We start from the raw sequence: 24434 nt of genomic DNA, 5'->3' as shown, positions 1-24434 counted from the left end.
TTATGCCCCCAGATATGCCACTGTGACCCCCCAGATATGCCACTGTGACCCCCCAGATATGCTTTATGCCCCCTAGAAATGCCCACCTGCCCCAGATATGCTTTATGTCCCCTAGAAGTGCCACTCTGCCCCCCTGATATGCAAATCTGCTTCCTAGAAGTGCCCCCCCCGACTTACCAATGCACCCCCATACTCCCTGGTGTCTAGTGGGGCCGGCCGGTGGACGCCTGTGCGATGCACACAGACAACCTCTACTGCTGGGGCTTCTGTGGTGGAGCACCGGAAGATAATGTCACGCCGGTGCTCCACCATAAAAGCCCCGGCGGAAGTGTCGGCAGCAGAGGTTGTTTACGCACATCGCGCAGACGTCCACGGCTTCTGTGGCTTCATGACTGAGCTGTCTCTCCATTATGCATGGTTCAAACAGTAACGTTACAAGAAACCTCACTCATTCAATGGTGTATTATGCAGGGCCATCTAAATCTATGGTTGCTGCAGGAGTTCATTTGGGTTGGCCCTTCATAATACATAGTAAAGTGAAGCCTCGTGTGATAGACAATTAACAGAGTATCCTGAGCTATTCAAATATGCATTCTGCAGGGCCTGCTCAGTATTTGTTAAAAACGTGACCGGATAAACTCTATATAATTTATACCAAAGTTGGTGCATTTACATCACAATTCTCACACAAACTGAATTATGTGTTATGAGCCCAGCGCTTCCATTGTAGAAGCAAAAATCCCGTGTACACTTACTGGGAGGTTATACTGTATACAGCTGTCAGCAAGGTCTTGAAAAAATGGATGCTTCATAAGTGCAGTAACAGCGACAGGTTCCAAATTCTCTGGGCACAGCTCACTGAAGATGTGTTTAAGGCTCTATAAATATAAAACAGGAACACGGTGTTAGAAAATAACAACATTTACAGAAAACTATAAATTTTTACCTGGAACAAACATGGCAAAACCTTTTTTTGGCATTAAATCTCCCATGGTGACACCATTAACATCCCTACAAAGACTACTGATGGGCAGCCGAGTCCTTCCGAGATGATCTTAGTAGGGTTTTCCCAAACTCTAAACACATACTCAGGATTCCCACAAGGCACAGTATGAATGTTACTTCCCGCATAGCAACTTCTGCCCTTCTATTCAGTATTCTATTAGTTGGTAACCTTGTTTCTGAACATACCATTGGCTGTGGTGTATTGTGGCCTAGGACCAATCACACATGAGGGATCTGATGTCACCAGCCAGCCCATTTTTACGACGAGGACTCTGTCAATGAGGCAATGCCTGCATAGCTTGCTGTACCCTGTGCAGCGTGTCCTTCTGAGCAGAACGCCTCAATATGATGTCATAGCCCAGTGGCCATTAGAAGAGATGGAGGCTGAGGTAGACGTGGGACAGGCCTAGGACATTGCCTGATATACACACAGCACTGGTGCTTATGTTTATTGGTGTGATAACAGTAGAGTAAATTAAAGTCTCCCTATACACTGTTTGCATGTTTATGGACAATGTGTACAATTTTGACTTGATTTAAATAACTGTATATGAGCAACACCATGGGGGGTTAGAGTGTGTGTATATGTGTACGTATGCGTGTCACACACACACTATTTATATATATATATATATATATATATATATATATCCTTACAGAGTGGCACAGAAGGCCCCTACTTCTATCCTCTAATCCCTATCTCCCTACCTCTATCCTCTGCCCTGCCTAATCCTCTCTACTCTTCCTCCTCCATTGTTAAAGAACCTACAGTTTACAGCTCCAAGTTCCATTGCCCTATTACTAAAATCTGATTGTATGTACATTCATTAATATCAAGATACCTAAACTGGATATGGCTCGCCATACTGTGGGCAATGAGAGTCTAGTAATTGTAGTCTCTAGATTATTCAGCTAACTGAATGACGCTTTCAGTACACAGATCTGTCAGTAAAACATTCATTGCTGCTATCTAAGTACAGAGTAGGTGACATCTGACATGGATTAAACCCCCGTCTGTCTGTCCTCACACTACTTTCCCTGAGAATAGCATCCCATAAAATAATTCCAATGCAGTAAACAAACCTTGGTATAATTATCAGTCTCTTCTTGCGAAGAGGAAAATCTATGGTTTTCTCCATCTGTGCTCGCTCCGTGCTGAAACACGCGCAGTACTTGTTCTAAAGTAATCGTTACATCTTCTGGGTTAGTCAATAGGTTGTCGTCGTCTTCAGAAATGTCTCCTCTGCTCTGTGGCCGGACATTCATATTTGGGAGAGACTGGAAATGGAGAAACATCATTAATATAAAGGCGCAGGGGCATGGGGTCTGTGGGTGGTTTGAAGAGGACATTTTGGGGCTAATAACCAAAGCTGGGACAATCTAACAATCCAGTAACTTTTAGCAAACAATAATATAAAAAAAACCCCACTCCCAGTAAAGATGACATCATAACAATTTCAAGATGTTATATTAGCAATATAATTAGCAGATTTTCCCTGGAAGTCTCACCTTGGTGAATATCCAATTCCAGCCAGGTGGCCCAGCAATAAAGTTCCAAAACACATTATCCAGTCCTTTGTGAAACATATTTACAGAAAGGGGGCTACGTAGGAAACCCTACATACAACAGTTTACCTGGACTAGACTAGAAGCAGAGTATTAGACTTTTTTTTAATGTGTACCTTAAGAAGGATGCTATCATCTGGCGTCCTCAGGATAGGTTTTCCCGCCATAACACTCAATGCTCGATAAAACCCTTCTTTGGGATCCGGATGTGAGGCGAAATACAGCAGCATCTCTGTGTAGTCAAGCTGTCTTTTCTGATCAGCAAACATATGACAGAAAAACTGCAAAAGTACAACAGAAATAGCAAGTATTTTATACTTTAATTATTAGTGGCAAATCATTTTAAATAAATAGCATTTTTACATTTGGATTTCTTTATTAGACAAGTATGTTGACGCATCTCTGAACATCTATAGACAAAATACAAATATACCAAACATGCTGAGCAAACCAAGCGTATGTAACAAATGTTAGGTTTTAAAGGTGCCGTTCCACCTACTCCACTGAAGTTCACACTTGGGCCTGATTTTATGAGCTGTCCAAAAGTTAATTGGTTAGTTATCATATGGTTTGTATCAACTATATTCTAAAACCAGGTTTGGCCTTGTAATATCTAAATTAATATATATGCAGGCAGTGCTTATAGTTAACTTAAATATCTTAAATATTTATATATCATTAAATAGCCAAAACCTCCCCATAGGTAATTCTTTCATCATGTAAACTTTTCATGAAACTCCAAAAATGTGACCTGCTACACTCAGTAAAGGGGTTCTGATAAAATTCTTATTGGATACATTTCAGTTATCCCCAATTTATGTTTTTTTCTCATGGTTTCAAGCTTTTCCAAAATTTCTGGAGGTCAGATAGGTTAACTTGGACACTAACGCATGATGATGTGATGCACCACTGAAATAATATGGTATACATACGGGTAATAAGTAATAAAACCAGTTGGCGGCCCATTAAGGATTGTCTGTTGTATTCCTAGCCTGACCGAATACCTCTGAAGCATCCTTCTCTGAAATGTTAGCTTTCTGATATAAAAATGCTGGAATGTTCCCATTGACAAAGATCGGAATATTCTCATTCCAGCAACAGAAGCTGCAATACCTTTATAAGATGTTCCAGTCTATTAAATGGTAACGGTTCTGCCACATTCTCAGAAACACATTTGTCATTTTTCCCAGTAAACCACAGATCGACCTTAAAGGGGAAAAAATATAATATCATACAGCATAAACACATTTCATATAGACGCTAAAGTACAACAATGGTATGCTGTATAGCATTAACATGAATGTATGTATTGGTGGATAAATGTACATGTACATGAATGTACCAGAAACTCATTGGCACCATTGGCTTGCTAAACAGGACAGGAGATGAGGTCGGTGGTACATGTATGTTGGATTCCAGTTGGGGATATCAGATTATTATTATTTATTGATTTATACAGCAGCATACCATAACGCAGTGCTGTAAAATGGTGCAAACTGGGCATAAAACGTAGTGCATCACAATCTTGAGACACAAGGTGAGGATGGCCCTGCTCCATCTAGAAGACCATTGCGCTTAATGTTTCTAATGAGTATGCTAGCTACAGCTATTAGAAGGGCAGTTGGGATTTAATATAATTACATTAATAAACAATGTTGACATGAATCTTTCTTTTGGCAATGATTGCAAAATAGGTGTCACCTAACCACATTTGCACAACAGCAGGGATGGGGTGAATGTACGCAGCACCATATTCATAAATACTTACCTGGCCATAGTCTTCTTCAGTGATGAGGCCACATTGATTCCCATCCATAGCTTTAAAGCCGTTCAGCGTCTTAAGGAGTTGGCCGACTGAAGGATATGGCCACGGCTGAGATGCTGCTAATAGGAATTTGTGCCAATCAACTACATCTGAGTTCAGTGATAATACAGAAGTTATCTCTTGTATCTGGAAACAGAGACAGAATGTTTTAGAATATTCTTTAAGGGTTAATTTATCAATGTAAATAAAGGCTGGAAGTAAAAAAAAGTATGCTAATGCCACCTATGTGAATTACATTCCATTGATTTATATATGTTACAATCAGTGGAATAACTAGAAAAATCACACACATTAACAAACTGGTAGAAAAGGAGAAGAGGACCCTGCTCTTACAGGCCGAATATACAATTAGATCACGGCCTAGGGTCTGAAACATTTAATGTGACAACATTTAGCACACAGAACTTTGGAAGAGAAGTGTATATTTAATAGCATCCTGCTGAAAACCCATTCAGTACTTAATTGAAAGATAGAACTTTAGTTTTTTAGGTAAAACAATTTGAGCTTTACATCAGTTCAATATGGTCCCATGTTTTTGGATTCAGATGTTTCGACTTTTTAATGTGATTCCATATTTATTCCTATGGATATACTGCTTGTTGGTTCCTAGACAATCTAGCCCAAAACTGAGTCTGACCTCTGGGAGTGTTAGATACATCCATGCGTCAGGGAGAATGTCCTTTCCGATGTTCATTGACGTGAGATCCAAAAGAATGTCGGTGAATAATTTCTTTGATATTAGACCTATTAACAGAGATATTTATTAACACAGCATTATGCCTATGGCATGTACACTGTATGTTTCAAATTGTTATGTTACATACTACTTGTTATGTCCTGTCTACCCATTGTACAGCGCTACGGAATTTGATGGCGCTATATAAAATAATAAATAATAACAATAATATGTTTTGCTTTTTTTTAGTGTTTAGAAGCATTAGACAGTATGACATGCATTTTATTGTTTAGGGCGTATTAGAAATGTAACATTAATTATTTTATTTGATAATTGTTTATTATTCTCCGATGACCCTCTTTGAATTTTTGATGGCTATCCTTTTCGAGTTTCCACTCTTTTGACTCACCCTGCTGATAACCCGTCCAGTCCTCCTCCATGCTCCCCTGCCCACCCTCCTTGCTTTCTGGAACATGATCCTTAATTCCAAGACATTCTGATTACCCTCCCTATTTTCTTGTCCACTGCACACCCTCCCCATATGGCTAATTATCCTTTCTGTATGACAGTCTTAAAGAATTAAGCGAGGAATAAGTCCTGGAGCTGCCAGAAGGAAGAAGTGATAATGACTGGGGGGAGAGACACAGAGTTAAAAGAATATTTGAAGATAATAGCATAAATATTATAGGGGTTGCTGTGTTAAGGGCTGAATAGGTAATAATCATCAGTTTACATGGATGTGCATGATGGATGATGGATCTGGATTGTTTGCAGGGGCATAACTAGAACCCACAAGGCCCTGGTGCAAAAATTGCCCCGGGACACCCCAACTCCAACAACTGGTCAGTGCCATCATTGCCCCCAAACAACTTGTCTGTGGCTTCCCCACCCATCAGACACACAGAAATGTAAACACACATACACAAATTACACACACTAATACTCACTAACACACATGTACACATTCATTCTGACACACACTCCATCTCACCCCCTTACACATTCATGCTCTCACACACACAATTGCACATTCATGCTCACACACACACACTGTAGTTATGGCAGTGATTTTATGGAACGAGAGTGGAGTAACTGGTACAGTGGGACTGCAGATGAGGGCAAGTGGTTAGGTAGATGAATCTAACAGAGGACAGGAGGGATTAAAGGAAGAATAGGGGATGTGAGTTATTAGGGAGTTGCAATAATCCAGAAGGGATGTCACAAGGAATGAATTAGTATTTTAGCTGTATTTTGTGTGAGGACAGGAAGGAGTTGTGAGCAGATTAGCACCAATAGCTCGCTCTTGAAGATACTGAGCTTTGGAATCTCATTCAGGAAACAATTTTAAAGAGTAAATGTAAATATAAAATAGTGTCTGGCACCGAAATCTAAAAAATCAGTTTACTGACAGATAAGATATAGATTGAGAAGTCTAGGGTCCCCAGAACGGAGCCCTTAGATACACTTAGAAGATTAGCGTCTTGTCATGAAATATTTTGATATATTCTACCTTTGGGTGCCACCTTCACAAATTGCTGATGCAGGTTGTTGAGCTGTGAAATGGTTAATGTTGCGTTGATTGACATTTCCACTGGTGGAGGTCGAGGGGGAGGAAGCGGATCTGGAATTACTTTCACATCGGAACTGATATAGAATTCTGTCTGCTCCAGAACCAGCTCGTATTGTATCTTTTGACTGGTTTCAATGTGGTGACGAGCAACTTGAATCAGCTTTTCAATACTGAGAAAAGATAAGAGTAAAGAGATACCCGTTTACACAGAACACGTCTAGTTAAAGGGCAGCATGCACAAGAAAAGGAATTAAGAAACGATGAGTCGCGCACCATAGACACTATTCACTTAAATGTAATAACCCAATCTATTGGCCTTTAGATTATCTAATTTTAACATAATTTCATCCTATATCTCAACATAATAACGAAGATTTTTTGGTAGGATTATGTAGAAGAAACACTAAATAAAAAGGTAATCTGGGATCTGTAGTCATCTAACGCCTACTTTCCTACTCAACAGATACATTAAATGAAGTCCCCGGACCCTACCGTCCAGATGAAGACTTTTACAACAAGAACGTACAATTTTGGCCGGTGCAATATTTCGAAATCGCTGTTCTTTACCTTGACATTTCTGCTAGAAACCTGGCTCCCAACCACATTTCCATGTCTCGATAAGCGTCCTGAGATTTCAGCGTTAGATCCTGGCAAACTTCTACGGCTTTACGTTTTATCAGCTCAAGTCGAAACTTTGTAGCAGCCTCTAGAAAATTGGGCAAAGTATGACACACGTGCTATATAATATCACCTCTAGTACATATGGTACTCGCAATATTCCCCCTATTTCGCCATCAACCTTACTATGTTTGCCTTCCAAAGGATCAAAGATATATCGGCAGCGCATTCAGTGTCCCTCCTTTTTGTTTGCATGTTCCTAATTGAACATTTTTTGTATAAAGTATATATATTCTGATAAATTGTTAATTTCACTGACCTTCCAGTTCTAGAGCGAAGAAATACTCCCGCCGGATTTTAAACTTTAGGTCCTGTTGTTTTTGCAGCATAGCACTTTCTTCCGGGTTCTGGGGAGAAGGTGTCGGAGCGGACGCACCCGGAGATTTACCTTATAATGTAATTTCATGGTTATTTTGCGCCTTTCGTTTTATGATAATTTAAACAATCTTTATATTAACAATGTATTCAAATCATGAAAAATAGCAGATCAGATAAATCATCGGGAAAATGTAATAACATTCTGCTTTTTTTTTTGTGTTCTCTAGAGTAAGTGTTAAAAATGGTTATTCCCTTTACTGTTAACGTTGCAGAAAAGCACATTATTAAACACAGCGGGTGTTACTGAACCTTTTGGGACAAATTACTAGTCAACTGCATTGTGGGGAAAATGCTCTAAGGACCTTATTTAGATTAACCTGTTATTAAAAAATGTCAGCACTACAACACACACAGCTTTATATACTATATTAATGTATGCATCTAATAGTATGCACCAAGGCACCCTCCTCCTTAATGCTGTTCTACCTCTCCATTGAAAGGAGGAAATAATTAAATGACAGAGAGAGACATCGCATAGAATGTGGGCCCATTTAGTTATCTTTCTTACTTTAAAGTCTCAAATCTTAATCAGTCCTTGGTCGTGTCTTAGAATCAGGATATCCAGTTCATATGCCCATGTATTTTTAAATTCCCTTAATGTTTTAACCTCTACCACTACTGCTTGGAGGCTGTTCCGCTTATCTAACACCCTCTCAGTAAAGTAAAACTTCCTTGCATTACAGCGCAGTTGTTTCTGTCCATGTGGAGCAGCATCATTTAAAACATACAAGCTACTAACATGAAATATCGCCTACATATAACTTAGTTCATCTTCACTTCACTGGAAGCGAGTGACGGTACCTCTTTTTCCTTTAGGTGATTTGGGGGTCTTCTTTTTAGAACCCCTTGCACTGCCCCGTGAAGCCCCCTGAGATGCTTTCAAACGTTCCTTCTCCTTCGTTTCCGCAGCCATTTGTTCTTTTTCCTCCTCTGCTTCCCTGGCTTGTTTTTGATGAGCTACCTGCGTAAAAGGTGTAATTGGGTCTTTGCTTGCTGGTAAAATGTATCGATATGTAGCATTACAGACTATGTATGATTACGGACTGTGTACGCTGATCCAACTAAATCATCTTAAACATGATTGTAATATCATACATTAAATTACAATTACATAGAGTACATTGCTAAACTTTACAAGAATACTCATTTTATTTTGTATACTCATTTTATATATATATATATATATATATATATATATATATATATATATATATACACTGTTTAAGGACCCTGAATTAAAGTAAAAATATGGCTCATCAGGCTTACTGGCTGGATACATATTCAGATATTATAGGAATAAATATGTTGGGTTTTCGAGTGTTACAGAGTTAAAAAAAACTCAGACTGGTTCCAGGAAAGGATAACAAATTAAACATTTCTGAAGAATAGAAAGTAAGGTAGTTTCCAACCCACTAATATAATAAAAAGATTATCTGCGGTACTGTGCATTATCACATTGAGAAAAAACAGATCATGCAGGGATGTCTTGGTTTTTGGTACCTGAAAGTATGAATTGCTCGTAATAATCTGATGCTATGGATGCAGACTGAGTCTCTATAATATAAACTTTTGTATTATTATTGATCGATTTTTATAGCGCCATCATATTCCGCTGTATAACAAATATGAAAATTACATTAAAAAAATTACCATGTTTGCAATGGCAGAAACGGCCACTTGCCAGGTGTCAGCGATCAGCTTCTCGTCGGTTTCATTGATCGGTTTGCTGTTCTCGGCTGTCTGATCGTCTCTGCTTTTCACCTGAGCCGATTTACTCTTCTGTTTACCTAGATTTTCCGGGGTCTGAGCTCTTCGCGGGATAAGAGGGATTCTGGAACATGTGATAAAGTTATATCTTTAAAATAAAATATAATCTGTATGTACATTATGGTTGCGATCTAAGAATGGAAAGACTGAAACATTAATCAGTCTGTGGTTTTCGTCTTAGATTCAGGATAGCCATGTGCTTATCCCACCCATGTTTAAATTCTCTTACTGTATTAGCCTCGACCACTTCTAATGGGAGGCTGTTCCACTTAGCAACCCTCTCAGTAAAGTAAGACATGATTGCATTATATCTAAGCTTCTGGCCCACTGTTTGATTTGCCAATTTGTCATTTTTGCATGCAAGAATAATGCAGAATTTTCTATACCTTTTAGGCTGTTCCATTTCCCCCTCCAGGTCTGCGCCGAAGATATCAAGCAGCGGTATTCGTGTGAAGTCCTGACCAACATCTGAAGGAAGCCTTCCCTCCATTCCTTGGTAATAATCATGTAAAAGCCTCGCTGTATCTTGAAAGCGGTCTACTTCTGCCTTTATGTACAGGTAACAAACAAGATAGGTGAGACAGACACAAGGACGCAAAACCCAACAGACCTAGTTGAGGAAGGGCTGTTCTTAAATCAGCCACCAATAGAAGGTATGTTTCGCAGTGAGAGCCATTCATGAAGGCAAGAGACAGGAGGGCCAGGGCCAGAAGCGGGCAGGGCTCGAGGCGTCCTGGCCATCTTACGCAAAGAGCCACCTCAATGCTCTTAGCTAAAGAAGGTTGTGAGAAGGCAACACGGAAGCTGAAACAGAAGGGCTCTCCCCATTAATTTTAAAGCTCCCTGAGCCGTTCGGAGAAGATCAGAGGGTCTCCCCAACCAGTTCATGATCCCCAAAAGCTGGACAGTGGAGCAACTACCTGGGACAACAGGACTAAGAAAAAGGGGTAGCCAAAAGTGATGTGAAAGGCATGCCCCTAAGACAACAATAATACACAACGCCTACTCCATGCAGACATTTAAAAGCAGATAACCATGTGCAAGATGACATAAAAATGGATAAACTCACAAGAAAGGCTCCAGTGATAACTTGGAGCTATGTGGGTGCACGTCGAAAGGACCTCCAGGTCCTTATATAAATACCACCTGATGGAGCGGTGTGCTCTATATACATCAATAGACTGTTTATATACCATGACCTCTTAACACCTTAAAGAGTCAGGATATGATATAATATACTCAGGCACTCCACCTTAAAAGGACTCGTAGCAACAGGTAAAATACTGTGGAGGTTTCAGCTCTTAATAGTGCATAGTTTACGTTTTCTCTTCTCACCACAACCCCTCTTTTAGTGAATAAACCCCAACAGCTCCCGAAATAACTGTTCCTGTAGAATTCTAGCAGCGGCAGCAGCACCTGTCAGTGAGATTTATTTGTTCACAAAGTGAAAATAAAAATGAGCAACTGACAAAACCATAATGAGCGTCCCTGGGAATGTTAGAGAAACCACATTCACAATCATTAGAAACACCATTTTTTTTTACAAACCTGTAAATGCATTTATTTTGTTCTTTGGGAAAAATGACAGCTGCAGTTTATTTGATATTTATCTGGATTATGGCAAAAATTCTGACTCTGCAAAGCCATTTGCCCAAAACCTTGTACTTTTTTGTCGTTGTTGTGATTATCAGGTATGCAAAAGAAACAATTCAGAAAAAATACAATTGTAGCCCATAGTTAGTTATTCATAAAGAAATGACTATTGATGACTATTTGCCCAGATGTCGGGGGTCTACAGACACATATTGCATTTGGTGTAGAAAATTAGATTATATTTTCTTAACATCACCAAGTTTGTGATAAAAATATCACAAAGTACAAGAACCGTGGTAAGTAGACCTGGCCCTTTCACCAGTCTTATATTGTACAGTTCTTCATCCTTAACGCGTTAAGATAACAAATTAAAGTTCTTCTTCATCTATATGACAGAGGAAGCTGATATTTTTCCACCACGATTTGCATGATTACTCCAATCACATTAATTTGTGCCGTTTGGTGAACTCTGACTGGCATACCTGCATTACTGTAATAAAATGGTTGGCCAGTATTCCCAAGTGATCTTGAAGCCACCCTTCATTCATGATATCAGCGCGTTCTTGTTCTGCTTCCTCCTTCCTGTTGTCACAGATGTCCCAAAGACGGTCTCTCAGGTCCTATGAGGTATATATAAGGGGTATAGTAAATGTGCAGCGTGACGTGTTTTGCTTTTGTAATCTAAACATTCATATACAGATTTAGAGATCATTTTGGGTAAGATATTAGAATAAGATATAACACAAAATAATACAAGGCCCTCGTACGTCTGGATCTGTGCTGTAATATGCTAGTATAGTTTTGGAAAAGGCTTCACAACACCTAATTTGCCAATATTTTCAAAAAAGTGTAGTGGCTGCATAAAATATACGGTTGTATCTCTCCTTTTGCATGTTGGGATATATACAGCACCTAAAGACAGCAGCTATTTTAGACAGTATGGCTTCTTTAATAACAATTTAATCACCCTTCCTGCTATCTTATATTTGTTGCTGTTATTAGACTAATATCCCATGCAGTTACTTGTTTGCCTGTGTGATCTAACAATCTATCCAATGTATGTCACTAATGACATTGTACATTGAAAAGTACAGTATTGTCCCAATTATAGGCCTGGCCTTTCCCTCTAATTTAAATCTTTTAATTAGGGTTCAGGTCTATAATCAGGGTTTAGATATTCAGGATGGCGAGCAGTGCGCTTTTATCACTTCTGTACTGTCTCAGAGGTCCCAAGTCTCCAGAAAATGCAGTTGTTTCTCTCGCCTCCCAGATGCACGCTCTCTCAATGCCTCCCTACCTTCTCCACCGACTGCTTCTGTGTCCCTGTCTCCTTTCCTGCAGCCTCTACTTCTCTTACCCCTTCTTGTTCTTCTGTCTTCTTTCAGCTTCTACCCATTATCTGGTCTCATAACCAGGCCTCCTGGAGCACTTCCTTAAAAGGGGCGGAGCTCCAGACACACCCTCTGCCTCGATTGGAGGAACGGGGAGAGGCTGTCCTTTTGCTGAAGTGCTCTGGGAGGCCAGATTAATGGAGCGGATAGAGGGGAGAAGTGGACGAAGAAAGAAGACAGAAGACCAAGAGAAAAAGTTTATAAATTGTTCTACTGAGTGTAACAGAGCTGCGGAATCTGCCGGCGCTTTATAAATAAATGTAATGTAAATGTAAGCTGGGCTGTCGGAAAGGAGACAGGGACATGGGAATGGTCAGTGGAGAAGGGAGGGAGACATTGAAAAAGAGCATATGAGAGTGTGAGAAAATGTGTGAGAGTAAGTGAGAGTGTGAGAGAATGTGAAGAGTGAAAAAAAATCTCTGCTTCATTTTTGTTTGTTTCTTTGGGGGTTCCTCCTCATTTTCGGACATTCGTGTGAATTAACAAAATTGTCAAATTTAGTTAAAATTAAAATTCATACAAATTGGAAATCTGAGCTGCTGGAAAAGAGACACATCAGGGGAGGAAAAAAAGACAGATATGACTCTCAAAGAGGGACTGCCACGTGTTTCTAGGTATCTCACATCAACACGCTGGTGAAGCTCTGCTTTTGTTTCTTCATCCTCCCTCATGTCATCGGGAACACTGCTGAAGTCTGACTGCCACTGAGACACAAATTCCTGCTTGTGGTCTGGCCGTTTTATATAGTCCTTAAATCGGTTCCTGCAACAAAATATGATTATTCAGCTCTGACGAATGAACTCCATCTCTATTAATGTGGGTGGCTGTTACAGGGTCACCGTACCCAAGGCTGGGTACCCCTGTTTGAGGGCTGAGGAATCACCAGTCAGTCCCTCATACGGATAGCACTCAGCTATCCACGGATCATCCAGACCACCATTCGTAGTAAACCAAGAAGAACTCTCTTTTATTTACAAACACACAGAACTTATATACAATCTCAATGCAATGAGTACCGAACCCAACCCCCAATCCCATCAGCCACATCCCATCACAAATCCCATCAGTATACAGGGAATGTATCAGGTGAGGGGATTACAGAATACAATGGGTTCCCCCACCTGTGTTATCCCCCCTGTAGTGCGGGTGCCGTCTGGGCAGACAGGGCTGTGCTGGCTGATTAAGAGCCCCAGCCAGATTATAGGATCGTCTCTTTGAAGGCTGGGGCTGAATCCACATCAGTCTCTGGGCCGGTTACACATTAAACACAATATAATATATTACCGGGTCACGGTATACGGAACCGGACACAAAAGTGCTCCGTGACCCGGCTAAACTTCATATGACATAAGAGCCAGCTAGCCTGGCCCTGTCACAGATCTCCCCCTTGACCAACGGTCCGGCAGACCAGGCAGATCCACACGGGTCTGCTGCAGGCTGTCCGAGTGGACAAAGTTCAAAGGTGCAGGCCTTAGTTCATGGCCCCCTTTGTCAGAATCATCCATTGAAGGTGGGCCAGGGCCCTGGTTGCCCAAAAAGATAGTCAGTAGTCCTCTGTGAATTGGAGGGCGGACCCAGCTCAGCCGGGGGCACATGGCTATCCCCCTCACCGGGGTAACAGGGGCACGTGGGGACTCTTGCTCCCTAGTCTTGGGAACTGAGTCTGGGGCAGCTGCCAGGCCAGGGTGGTTGCATGGAAGGAAAACCCTGCTGATCGGGCCGGGGGCACTCGGGGAACCAGGGAAACACGTAGAGGTAGTAAGCGAGGCCTCTACCGGGACACTGGAGTGACCTAGGGGACACTCTGGGACAGGAACAGGTGCCCTTACAGGGTTATTGGGTGAGCTAAGCAGCTCTGCGGGGTACTCAGGGGACCCAGGGGAATACTCCGGGGCAGGGACAGGTGCCAATACTGGACCACCGGGAGGGTTAAGCAGACCCTCGATCTTTCTCTCTGGGACAGGTGCCTCTGCCTGGGCACGGGGAGAGTCAGAGGAACACTCTGGGACAGTGACCTGGGCTTCTACCAGGACACTTGGGGAACCAGGGATCACTTCGGAGAACACAGGGATAGGAACCAGGGCCTGCGCCAGGCTACTGAGAGGACCCAGGGAACTCGGCAGCCCCTCTGGCGTCCTCGCTAGGTTAGGGAATGGTGCCTCTACCGGGTCACCGGGGACTTCAGTGGGAACCTCTGGGGCAGTGACCCGGGCTTCTCCCAGGACACTCGGGAAATCAGGGGGACAGTCTGGGGCCCTGGCTTCTACAGGCATAGCTAGGGGTTTGGTGAGGGGGGTTGTGCCACTTACTCGGGCGGTGGGGACAGTCATCTCTTCTGCCGGGGTAGAGCAGCCAGGGTTGTTGGTGGGGACCTGGGTCGAAGCTTTTGGCTTCCTCCTCCGCTTCTTCTTGCTGGCGAGGACCTCAGTTCTTCTCGCCAGGGCAGGGGCCGCGGAGTAGGTGAAGAGGACCTCGGTCCCACTCCTGCAAGTTGTAGTACCATGCTCCCAGTCTCCTTGTAACTCCTGAAGCTCCACTCTCCGCAGCAATTCTTTATAGTCCCTCTCGAGCTGCCATTCCTCTTGGACCAGGCAATCCATAACAGCCTCCAGCTCGGGGGGAATAGCATAAACCAGGACTTCTGCACGGTTGTCCCAGATTGTATCCCTGCGGTACTGGCAGGGGCTTCCGAAGGACGAGTCAAATTGGAAGGCATCATATATCAGTCCTGGGTCGACGGGGCTATACAGCATCAGAGGGTCGCTGTGGTCTTCACCTGCTAACTGCTGGGAGAATCCCTGGTAGCGGCTCTGGAGGTCGAGCTCTGCATATATGAGATCCCTCAATTCGTCTTCCCACTCCGGCAACGGGTTCTCCCCCAGGAGTGGAACTCGTATATCCCACATTGTCCAGTACTGTGCCCAGTACGTTTCAAAGTGTGGATGGGAGAAATCATCCCTCCAGTCTGCAGGCGCAGACTCTAACTGCCATTGCTGGTGTTCCAGCTCACACACCTCGGCTGTAACCCGGTCTGTCTCATCCTCTGGTTCTCGGAAGGGTTGGATATCCTGGTATGATATTTTGGGGGTCTGTTCCCCTAGTCTGGGAGATACAGACCCACTCTGGCTCAGTTCCTGGTGACACATTTTAATCACCGCCGTCACTTGCTCCGATGTAGCCCCTCCTGGGTACAGGGATAGGTGCCATAGAATGTTCTTTTGTAGAGCACTCAGTCCGAGGCTCTCCTCTGGGGCATCCTGGTGCCGGTCCATCTCTCTGCAGTCCGCAATCAGAGTAGCCTTTCCTTTGCTACAAACCTCCAGGAGCTCTCTCGGTGTCTCTCGTCTGCAATCCCAGTTGGTGGTTTGGATTTCACCCAAGTCGTGGGATTCTTCCCACCGCTGCCAACCAATGTTACAGGGTCACCGTACCCAAGGCTGGGTACCCCTGTTTGAGGGCTGAGGAATCACCAGTCAGTCCCTCATACGGATAGCACTCAGCTATCCACGGATCATCCAGACCACCATTCGTAGCAAACCAAGAAGAACTCTCTTTATTACAAACACACAGAACTTTATACAATCTCAATGCAATGTGTACCGAACCCAACCCCCAATCCCATCAGCCACATCCCATCACAAATCCCATCAGTATACAGGGGATGTATCAGGTGAGGGGATTACAGAATACAATGGGTTCCCCCACCTGTGTTATCCCCCTGTAGTGCGGGTGCCGTCTGGGCAGACAGGGCTGTGTTGGCTGATTAAGAGCCCCAGCCAGATTATAGGATCGTCTCTTTGAAGGCTGGGGCTGAATCCACATCAGTCTCTGGGCCGGTTACACATTAAACACAATATAATATATTACCGGGTCACGGTATACGGAACCGGACACAAAAGTGCTCCGTGACCCGGCTAAACTTCATATGACATAAGAGCCAGCTAGCCTGGCCCTGTCACAGTGGCCATAATAAATTATCCATCACGTGGTGGTTCCATGTTGCGTCCCCCAGGTGGGCTTTGTTGATCACTGTAATGTTGTCACAAAAACCCAAATGTATTTCATGCATGATGGAGGCCGTAGAGGAGCTCATGTGGCCTGAAAACAGGCCTAACTGTTCATAGGACTTACCCTTAAATATGGATGAGGGTTATAAAGCTCCACAGCAACTAATTAGCTGACAAACTAAGTTGCAAACTACGTTTATTCACTCAAAGTGGCAGAAGCGTTGTGGTTTCAATGCTTGAATTACTTTTAATTATGATGGGCCAACACTGGCAAGTTTCTCCACCACCAAGGCCTGGCCCTGTATAATGTATAATACAATGTGTGAGGAGAATGAAGACATCTCATTGATTAAACTTTACATTATACAGGGCCTGCCAAGCCCTTCCTGCAGCAGAAGCTCAAAATGTAAAGTGAAGTCAAGGAGTCCAAGCTCTCCATTTAGTGAATAGACGTGCAATAATATCAAAATTAGTTTATTTAGGTAAAATTGACAAAGCTAAAGCGAGGAATATTTAGAGATTCTTTGTTTGTAAGGACAAAATGGCCACATGAATAGAACACTTTTCAAACAATCTTTTTGTCTCAAAACAAATTTTTTGTCTCGAAACGATCAGCTTTCGAGTGACATCAAATAACTTTACCTGATGTTATATAAGTAATGAATCACAGTCAGCCGTTCCTGTCTCATACTCTTCAGAGCCGCCTTAATGGTATTTCCATAATTACTTTCTATAGTTTCCCAATAGGGTACCAGAAACTCTGGGATTTCCTACAAAATAAATAAAAAAACGAATATATTTTATCTATAAAAGACATACATTAATCATTATATTACCTGCAAACAGCAAAGGCAAAGTTCTCATTGTTCCTCCTTGATATCCAATCATTGTTAAGTGCAACACGGACGAGATACGGACACAAATGAAATCAGCGTACATATTTCATGGGAAATTAAGAGCAAACAAAATGAATATACCCCTAAATTAAGTAAATTCTTAAAACCAGCTGACAGAACACTTGCACTGATGTGCCAAAATAAATATGCATTAAAATTGCTCAATTGCTATTTATTTACGTATAGAAGTTTCGAGGTTTAGAACTTTTCTCAAGATTCACCAAGATTTCAGTGGTGATTTCGCCCAGTATTTATCTTGTAAATGCCAAGAAACTGCTGTTTTTGTTGTTTTATGGTGCAATTATTTTACCAACTGCAATATTGAATTAAACTCCTAAAACAAGTTTCTTTAGTAGAGAATTCACTCTTTTATTTACTGGTGTTTTCTACACCCTTTAGCTTCAGATCATACCACTTAGGCAACAAAATGATCCTGAGGACACGTTGTCTACTATAGTATTTTACGCACCTGTGGAAGAGGTTCATCTACATACACCCAGTCTGGAGATCCTGGCTGAATGGGTGGTGGGCCGACAGGAGTGGGTTCCGGTGGCTCTGGAGTAGCAGGGGCCGAATGAGACTTCTTTCCTGGTGATCTTCCTCGTGGAGTGCCTGATGCATACACATAATTAACATAAATGTTGGATAATGTGAGGAAAACAGCAGTAAATAACAGCATTGGTGTGTAAAAAAACTTTGTCTAATACCTAAAGCACTTACTTTACTTCAAATCACATATGGAGAGTTATAGCCTACAAACACTACAGCTGGACTTTATAAGTGTTGCAACCCAAGGAACATCAAGTCATCGTAAGGTACATTAACATTAAAAAAGTTAAAAAAAAATGTGAAAACGGTTACATTCCACATATGTGAACATATGTTTCCTAAAAAACACAGCCTCTCTTCTTTATGCTTCCTCATTCATTGTGAAGACCAACGTAATGATTATTTGTTAAGGAGTTTGACCTACACTATACTAAAAGATTTAAAGGTCTACCATCTTTACCTCCATTGATTGTACGAAATTTACCCATCACACTCATGTTACCCGCACAAGGTACAAAAAGGATACAAAGGAAGAATAAAACATTTTAACTTATGACAAGTCAACAATTGTATCTCTTTTTGTTCTTATGTAGCACCTACTCAGATTTTGATTTTAGCGTGAAAGAACTAGAATAGGTTTACTTATATATCTCCCTGATAGACTTAACCATAAATAACACTGGTTCCATTACCTAAAAAAAGATGAGAAAAAAAATCTTTCTTTATAGAGGCCACAAAAACAGATAGAAATCTTTTTGAAAATTATGCACAAGCGATTTGATATTTCCTCTTAACATAGAAAATGTGATGGCAGACCCAGTTGGCTCATCTGGTCTGCCCATTTCTCCTGATGTAGGGACTCAGACCTTAATAAGTCCTTGATCCTGTGTATAATTATTTTTCAAAATAAAATGACATCATAGATTACATTTTACTACTTAGATGTATTTATTTTTCTCAAGAAAACCAATATTGCCCGATTTTAAGCACAGAGCAAGTCTTCGGACATATGTCAGAGGTCACGGAATGGAGTTCTTAATGGTGTTGTCTCAGCACGTATGTGCCTGAAACAAAAGGATGACAGCGATGTATTATGTCTTTGGAAATCTAAAAAGTAAGTATAAAGTAAGAGGAAATGATACGACGAGAAATTGGTTAGGGAGACTGATCCTCTCATATAACTATTATTATTTATTGTTTTGTATAGCGCCATCAAATTCTGTAGCACCGTGCTTTGCAGGCCACATGGGCCAAGGAGGATGGCGTATTTGAAATGGATGGTAATTATCTGTTAAAGTAAGACATTTCTTGAAGCCTGAAAAACTGTATATATATATATATATATATATATATATATATAATATATTTTTGGGGGTCACTTAGAAATGTCCTTTTTTTTATAAAGAAAAGCAAATTTTGTCAAGATGTTCTTAGTGTTGTAAATGACTACTGTAGCTGGAAATAGCTTTTAATAGAATGTTGTATATATATATATATATGTATGTATCAAATTCATCAAAATACTAAAAGTATTTGATAAACGTTATTCTTACAGCATGGACAAAAGGCATTGTCAGTTCTTCCTATAGCATATAATAAATTGTTTTACGAATTATACTTTCCCGACCGGGTGTTGAGATGGGTCGTATTAAAACATAAAAGAGTCTGTCACCAAATATAAAACAACATGATGGTTTTTAAGACCCAGATTTCCTGTCCCAGCTGACAAGAGGATGAACATCCCAGCAAGTAATTCATGTCCTGATTGGCTGCAGGGGATGTTTTGTAAGAGGCGCAGTAAACAGGAAATGACGTCAAATGCTTAACTGTGTCCAAAGGAAGCTGAGTTTGTCAAAACGTAGTCTGAAATCTTAAAAAATCTCATGTAATGTATGAAAAGGGGGGGCGGTTGGGGACAAAGTCATTTTACTTCTGATTTCTCATAAGACGCTTATTTGGATTTCAAAATGTATTTAAACCAATACACTTAAACTTTTTAAAAGCGCTTTATTTTTTTATCAGTAAAAAAAGCAATAAACATATAGAATATGTTAATTTAAAATATTATGATGGCTGCAGTGTTAATTACCATCATTCAGGTACAATATTACTCCATCGCATATATTGAGATATTTGAGATGTTTTTACTTTATGACCCTCTTTTTTTTAGGAAGTTAACGGCAACTCCCGTAATAACCTTTTAGAGCAATTTATTTTTGCTCTAAAACGTTTTATTTTTTGTGTGTGCGTAACATAGATGTAGTTACCATGGACGGGGAGAACTGTATTCCATTGATTCATATAAAGCTTGTAAAAATTACGCAAATTATATTTGCGTAAATGATATTTCCTCTTAAGATTCAGTGTAATGATTTTTGCTTTGGTGAGCTGAATATTAATCAACGTAATTAACACTTTACATTTAGGTTTGACAGACAAGTGATTATTATTTCCTGGGACCTTACAGTATTTAAGTAAATACATACATGTATACATACATACAGAAACCAACACACAATTGCAGATGGTCATTGTAGGCGGTCAAACTGGTTCTATGATACATAACGGCATAAAGAAATAAAACATATAACAAAGCTGCTTTGTGAAAAAAAAAATATAAATATAAATTGGAAAGGGGGGTTTACTTAATTTGAAGAGCTGGAACCCAAAACATGGATTAATTATTTCCTATGAGTTTCCATATATAAGAAGATTTGTAACAATGTTTTGGGAGAAAACGTTCCTTCTCCAGTCTAGTAAAAGGCTCCGAGGGTTCATGCAGTCACTGGAGAGGTATTAGATTATCGTTCAAGAGAGGGATTGCTAGCAATCCTTAAGTATCTGTATCTTCAGGGTGTGAAGCAGTTGCAGTTTATGGGTTGAAGGGAGTGCGATGGAGCAGGGAGTAGCATGAAAGAAGTCTTCAAGATGACAGTGGGAAGAATTCGCAAAGAAGAAAGATGGACGCCATTCACAGAACAAAATGGGGTGATCTCATGTATTTGGAGATATGTTATAAGAGACTGAAGGAGAAATGGAAAGAAGTAGCCAAGGAAACGGTGAAGAATTAGAAGAAAAAAAAGTAGCCATCCTCTGGCAGGTCATTTCTGCATTTTCAGTTGGCATCATATCACCCCCTTTCAACCAATGCCCTCCTCTCCCAAGGACACTGAAATAGTCAACTTATGGTAGGATCCACGCGTCAAATGTTTTTTTTGGATCCCATATTCCTAAGCCCTTTATTTGGGCATGTCTCCCGCACCGAACGCTGCCAGCTTGCCACTGTGTGAAAAGTGGAAGAAAAACTACTTATATCTGGAGAATAAACTGTAAATGTATAGATATAAAGTAGAAAAAACAATACGTAATACGTTAATGCAATGTACAGTGTAAGACCTTATATCATAATGGGGCATGTCTATTTTTTTTTATTTAGGGATCAATCGCCCCCCCCCCTGCTGAGGGTGATACAAAAGGGGGCAACAACACAAAAGGGAGGGTCAATGACTATGCGGTGTGGAAAATTCATTTCTTGTTTTTTCCTTTTATTTTTGTAGCTTAGCCCGTCTGGATGTGGGTGTACTAATGTACTTCCTAAACCATCACATAAGATCCTATACTATGTGCCTAGCACTGATGTCATCTTTATCCAGTACACATGGATGCCGAGGAGTTAAGATTCTGTTTATTTTATTTATTTCCATAAAAAGGCCCACCAAAATCTTCAGCACCAGGCCCAGGGTATGTGTCAAGTTGTCAGGCCCTAGACATCTATGCCGCCACCACAGGGGTCCCTTAACTTGTACCAGGCCCTCCAGACCCTCTGTTCACTGCCAGAACGTTGCACTAGGCCACACTAGGCTGCATCCCCAGACTTGCGTGATTCGTACGGCCCGTTCTCAAGGCAGTTCGATCGCATTAGTATGTAAACACAGCCAGGAGGGCGTGCCAAGGTACCCAAAGCACCAGGAGAGGAGGGAGGTTCCCTCTGCACCAACTAATCACAAGAGAGGAGGAGGGTTGGGCTAAGGGGCTGTTCAGTAACGCCCAGTCAACACTCACTATATAAACCCTCCTCTCTCGGACCTCAGTGCTTGATTGTTCTCACCCAGTGTGTTCCTCTGTTCCCATTCCCTTGCTTAAACTCTGCTGTGTGGATTCCCCGGTTCTGACCTCGGCTTGCTCCTGATTCTGCTCTGCCTGCTGCCTTGTCCGGATCCCGGCCTCTTTACTCATCTATCGCATGAACTCTGCCAGCCCTGACCTCTGTCTGTTTACCCATTGTTGCTTGTTTGCTGCCTACCCAGTCCCTTTGGACTGTCCTGACTTGTTTTCTGCCTCACCCTTGTCTGTACTTCGGTGCTACTTCACCCAGCCATCCCTTTTTTCAATTTGCATTAACTTTTCTCTCCTGCAGTGAAATGTTACTGTATGCAAAGCCTATAAACAATTAATAAAAATAATAAAAAATATGCTACAGCAAATGAATAATACCAAAGAAGCAACCAGTGCAGAAACTGCACTGATTACAGTAATAGCTTCTGATCAGAATGCAGTGCCTCGAGCCTGGAGTATGCCATTTACTTATAATTACGACCTTTGATGATGTCATGATAGATGCAATGTGACCTGAAAATCATGATGGCATGGAAGGCTGATTTTATATAGAAAGGGATTAAGCTAAATGTATCGAAAACAATTACATTGATTGACAAGCAAAGGGCACAAGCTCTATGTATAAAAAGATAAAAGCTGTAGTGGTGAAAAGATAATAGCTAATCAATATAGAAGCAAACTCAGTGTTTAAAATGAAATGAAATCTGAAGTTGTACTCAACCCGATTTTGGAGATTTCTGTCCTGCATCTTTCCCTCGAGGAGTATCTGGTTTCTTTTCTTTCTTGTCTTTAGATGTATCAGAACGTTTCTGGGAACCTTTTAAAAATGAAAGACACATAATCTGTTGACGCATGATATATATATATATATATATATATATATATATAACAAGTGGTTGCAGGGGTCGCCCAGGCCCCCTAGAGAGGCAAGACACATCGCAGTTGTGACCGCTGTAACCCCTATAGTCACTGGTGTACTTAGTTTTTCACACATGGCTTCTCCATTTTGGCTTTATTTTTGTTAAATGAATCATGACAATTTGCAATTTGTCATGTGTTGCCGTTCATCTGAGGTGGTATTTACCTATTTTTTAGACCTACTAAGGAACAGATGATTGTTATGTACTGATATGTAAAACTATAGAATTCAAAGAGGGTGCACTTTCTTTTTCACATGACTGTATATATATATATTTATTAACAAGTAGTACGTTGAATTGTCCTGCTTGCTGATTTTGAATTTTGCCAAGCCTGCCAAAATAATTTTTATTCTTCACTTTATTTGTTATTATAACTAACATTATTAATGGGTCTTACAAGCTGGGTATTCTTTAATACTGTTTTATATGCAATTTGTAAATACTAATTACTGAACGCTCTCTCGTTATTATTTGCTGAATAGGCACATTCGGTCACAAGATATGCAATAACATTTCTGCTTATGACAGAGTTTTTATATTTCAAAGAAGTGAAACAATATAACTGATAATGAGTACATAAAATTATACACTTATAGAGAAAAAAAAACCTTTTGGTGATTTGGACCCTCCTTTTTCTCTTTTTGCAGATGTCTGCTTTGGAGGTGATAAAGGCCGTGGATCAGTGGTGGTTTCTTGAGGCGGAGGCGTAACTGGGGGTGGAGGTGGTGGTTCTACCTCTACTTTCTTTTCTGTCTCTTTACCTGAGTAAAAATAGGCATAATGTAACAAAGGAAATACACTTTTTGTTCAACACCACACATAATATGTGGTGAAACATTCTTATTCGAAAGAAGCTTGTATTATGAATGTTTCAGAGATGCTTGTAAGAAACATAGAATTTGACAGTAGATAAGACCCTTTCGGCCCACCTAGTCTGCCCATTTTTCCTACTGTAAAAACTTTGTTGGTCTTGTCTTAGATTGAGGATTGAGATATGCCTATCCCATGCTGTTTAAATCCCCTTACTGTATTAGCAGCTTGTATTAGACAGGTATGCCTGTCCATATCTATCTATCTATCTATCTATCTATCTATCTATCTAGTCTATTAGTATGTCTGTCCTTATCTATCTATAACATCTATTAGCATGCATGTCCCTATCTATCTATCTATCTATCTATCTATCTATCTATCTATCTATCTATCTAAATGAACATCGGTTCCTCATACCTTTGTTTTGCTTTTTGACTACAGCACTTAAAAATACTTCTTCGATTTTCTTACGCAGGGCATCTTCTTCCACTTCGCCATTTACTTTGATCAAAATGTTTTGCTCATCTGAAAACCACATCTGTAATTTGTGCCAGCTGTCATGGAAGCCTGTAATCCTGTGCCAGCAATATCACACAAGAAAAAACATCATGGCGTGCGTAAGCCACAGTAACTCTATTTATCAGTCACATCCACAGAAAAACGTGAGATGGAGGCAATTTACTC

The 24434-nt window shown here is 40.9% G+C and overlaps 1 protein-coding gene across 1 annotated transcript in view; it reads right to left on the bottom strand.

Annotated features, from left to right (window-relative positions):
* Positions 1 to 3657: 3657 nt before the first annotated feature.
* LOC149283763 (sperm flagella and cilia-associated protein 2-like) overlaps positions 3658 to 24434 on the bottom strand; it is a 43452-nt gene continuing 22675 nt past the window's right edge. Inside the window, exons 17-31 of the mRNA XM_089497284.1 lie at positions 24168 to 24325; positions 22739 to 22834; positions 17822 to 17964; positions 17099 to 17226; positions 13073 to 13211; positions 11541 to 11678; positions 9852 to 10012; positions 9349 to 9529; positions 8500 to 8659; positions 7580 to 7708; positions 7210 to 7348; positions 6583 to 6812; positions 5034 to 5140; positions 4340 to 4522; positions 3658 to 3777 (exon numbers count right to left, since the gene is read on the bottom strand). Coding sequence (XP_089353410.1) covers positions 3658 to 3777; positions 4340 to 4522; positions 5034 to 5140; positions 6583 to 6812; positions 7210 to 7348; positions 7580 to 7708; positions 8500 to 8659; positions 9349 to 9529; positions 9852 to 10012; positions 11541 to 11678; positions 13073 to 13211; positions 17099 to 17226; positions 17822 to 17964; positions 22739 to 22834; positions 24168 to 24325 — 2212 coding nt within the window. The remainder of the gene's footprint in view (positions 3778 to 4339; positions 4523 to 5033; positions 5141 to 6582; positions 6813 to 7209; positions 7349 to 7579; positions 7709 to 8499; positions 8660 to 9348; positions 9530 to 9851; positions 10013 to 11540; positions 11679 to 13072; positions 13212 to 17098; positions 17227 to 17821; positions 17965 to 22738; positions 22835 to 24167; positions 24326 to 24434) is intronic.

The sequence above is a fragment of the Sceloporus occidentalis genome, unplaced genomic scaffold, assembly GCF_023333645.1.
Source record: "Sceloporus occidentalis isolate IW3139 unplaced genomic scaffold, rSceOcc1.0.p SCAF_101, whole genome shotgun sequence".
In the NCBI taxonomy this organism is placed as follows: Eukaryota; Metazoa; Chordata; class Lepidosauria; order Squamata; family Phrynosomatidae; genus Sceloporus; species Sceloporus occidentalis.
This window is presented reverse-complemented; position numbering and strand designations above follow the sequence as displayed.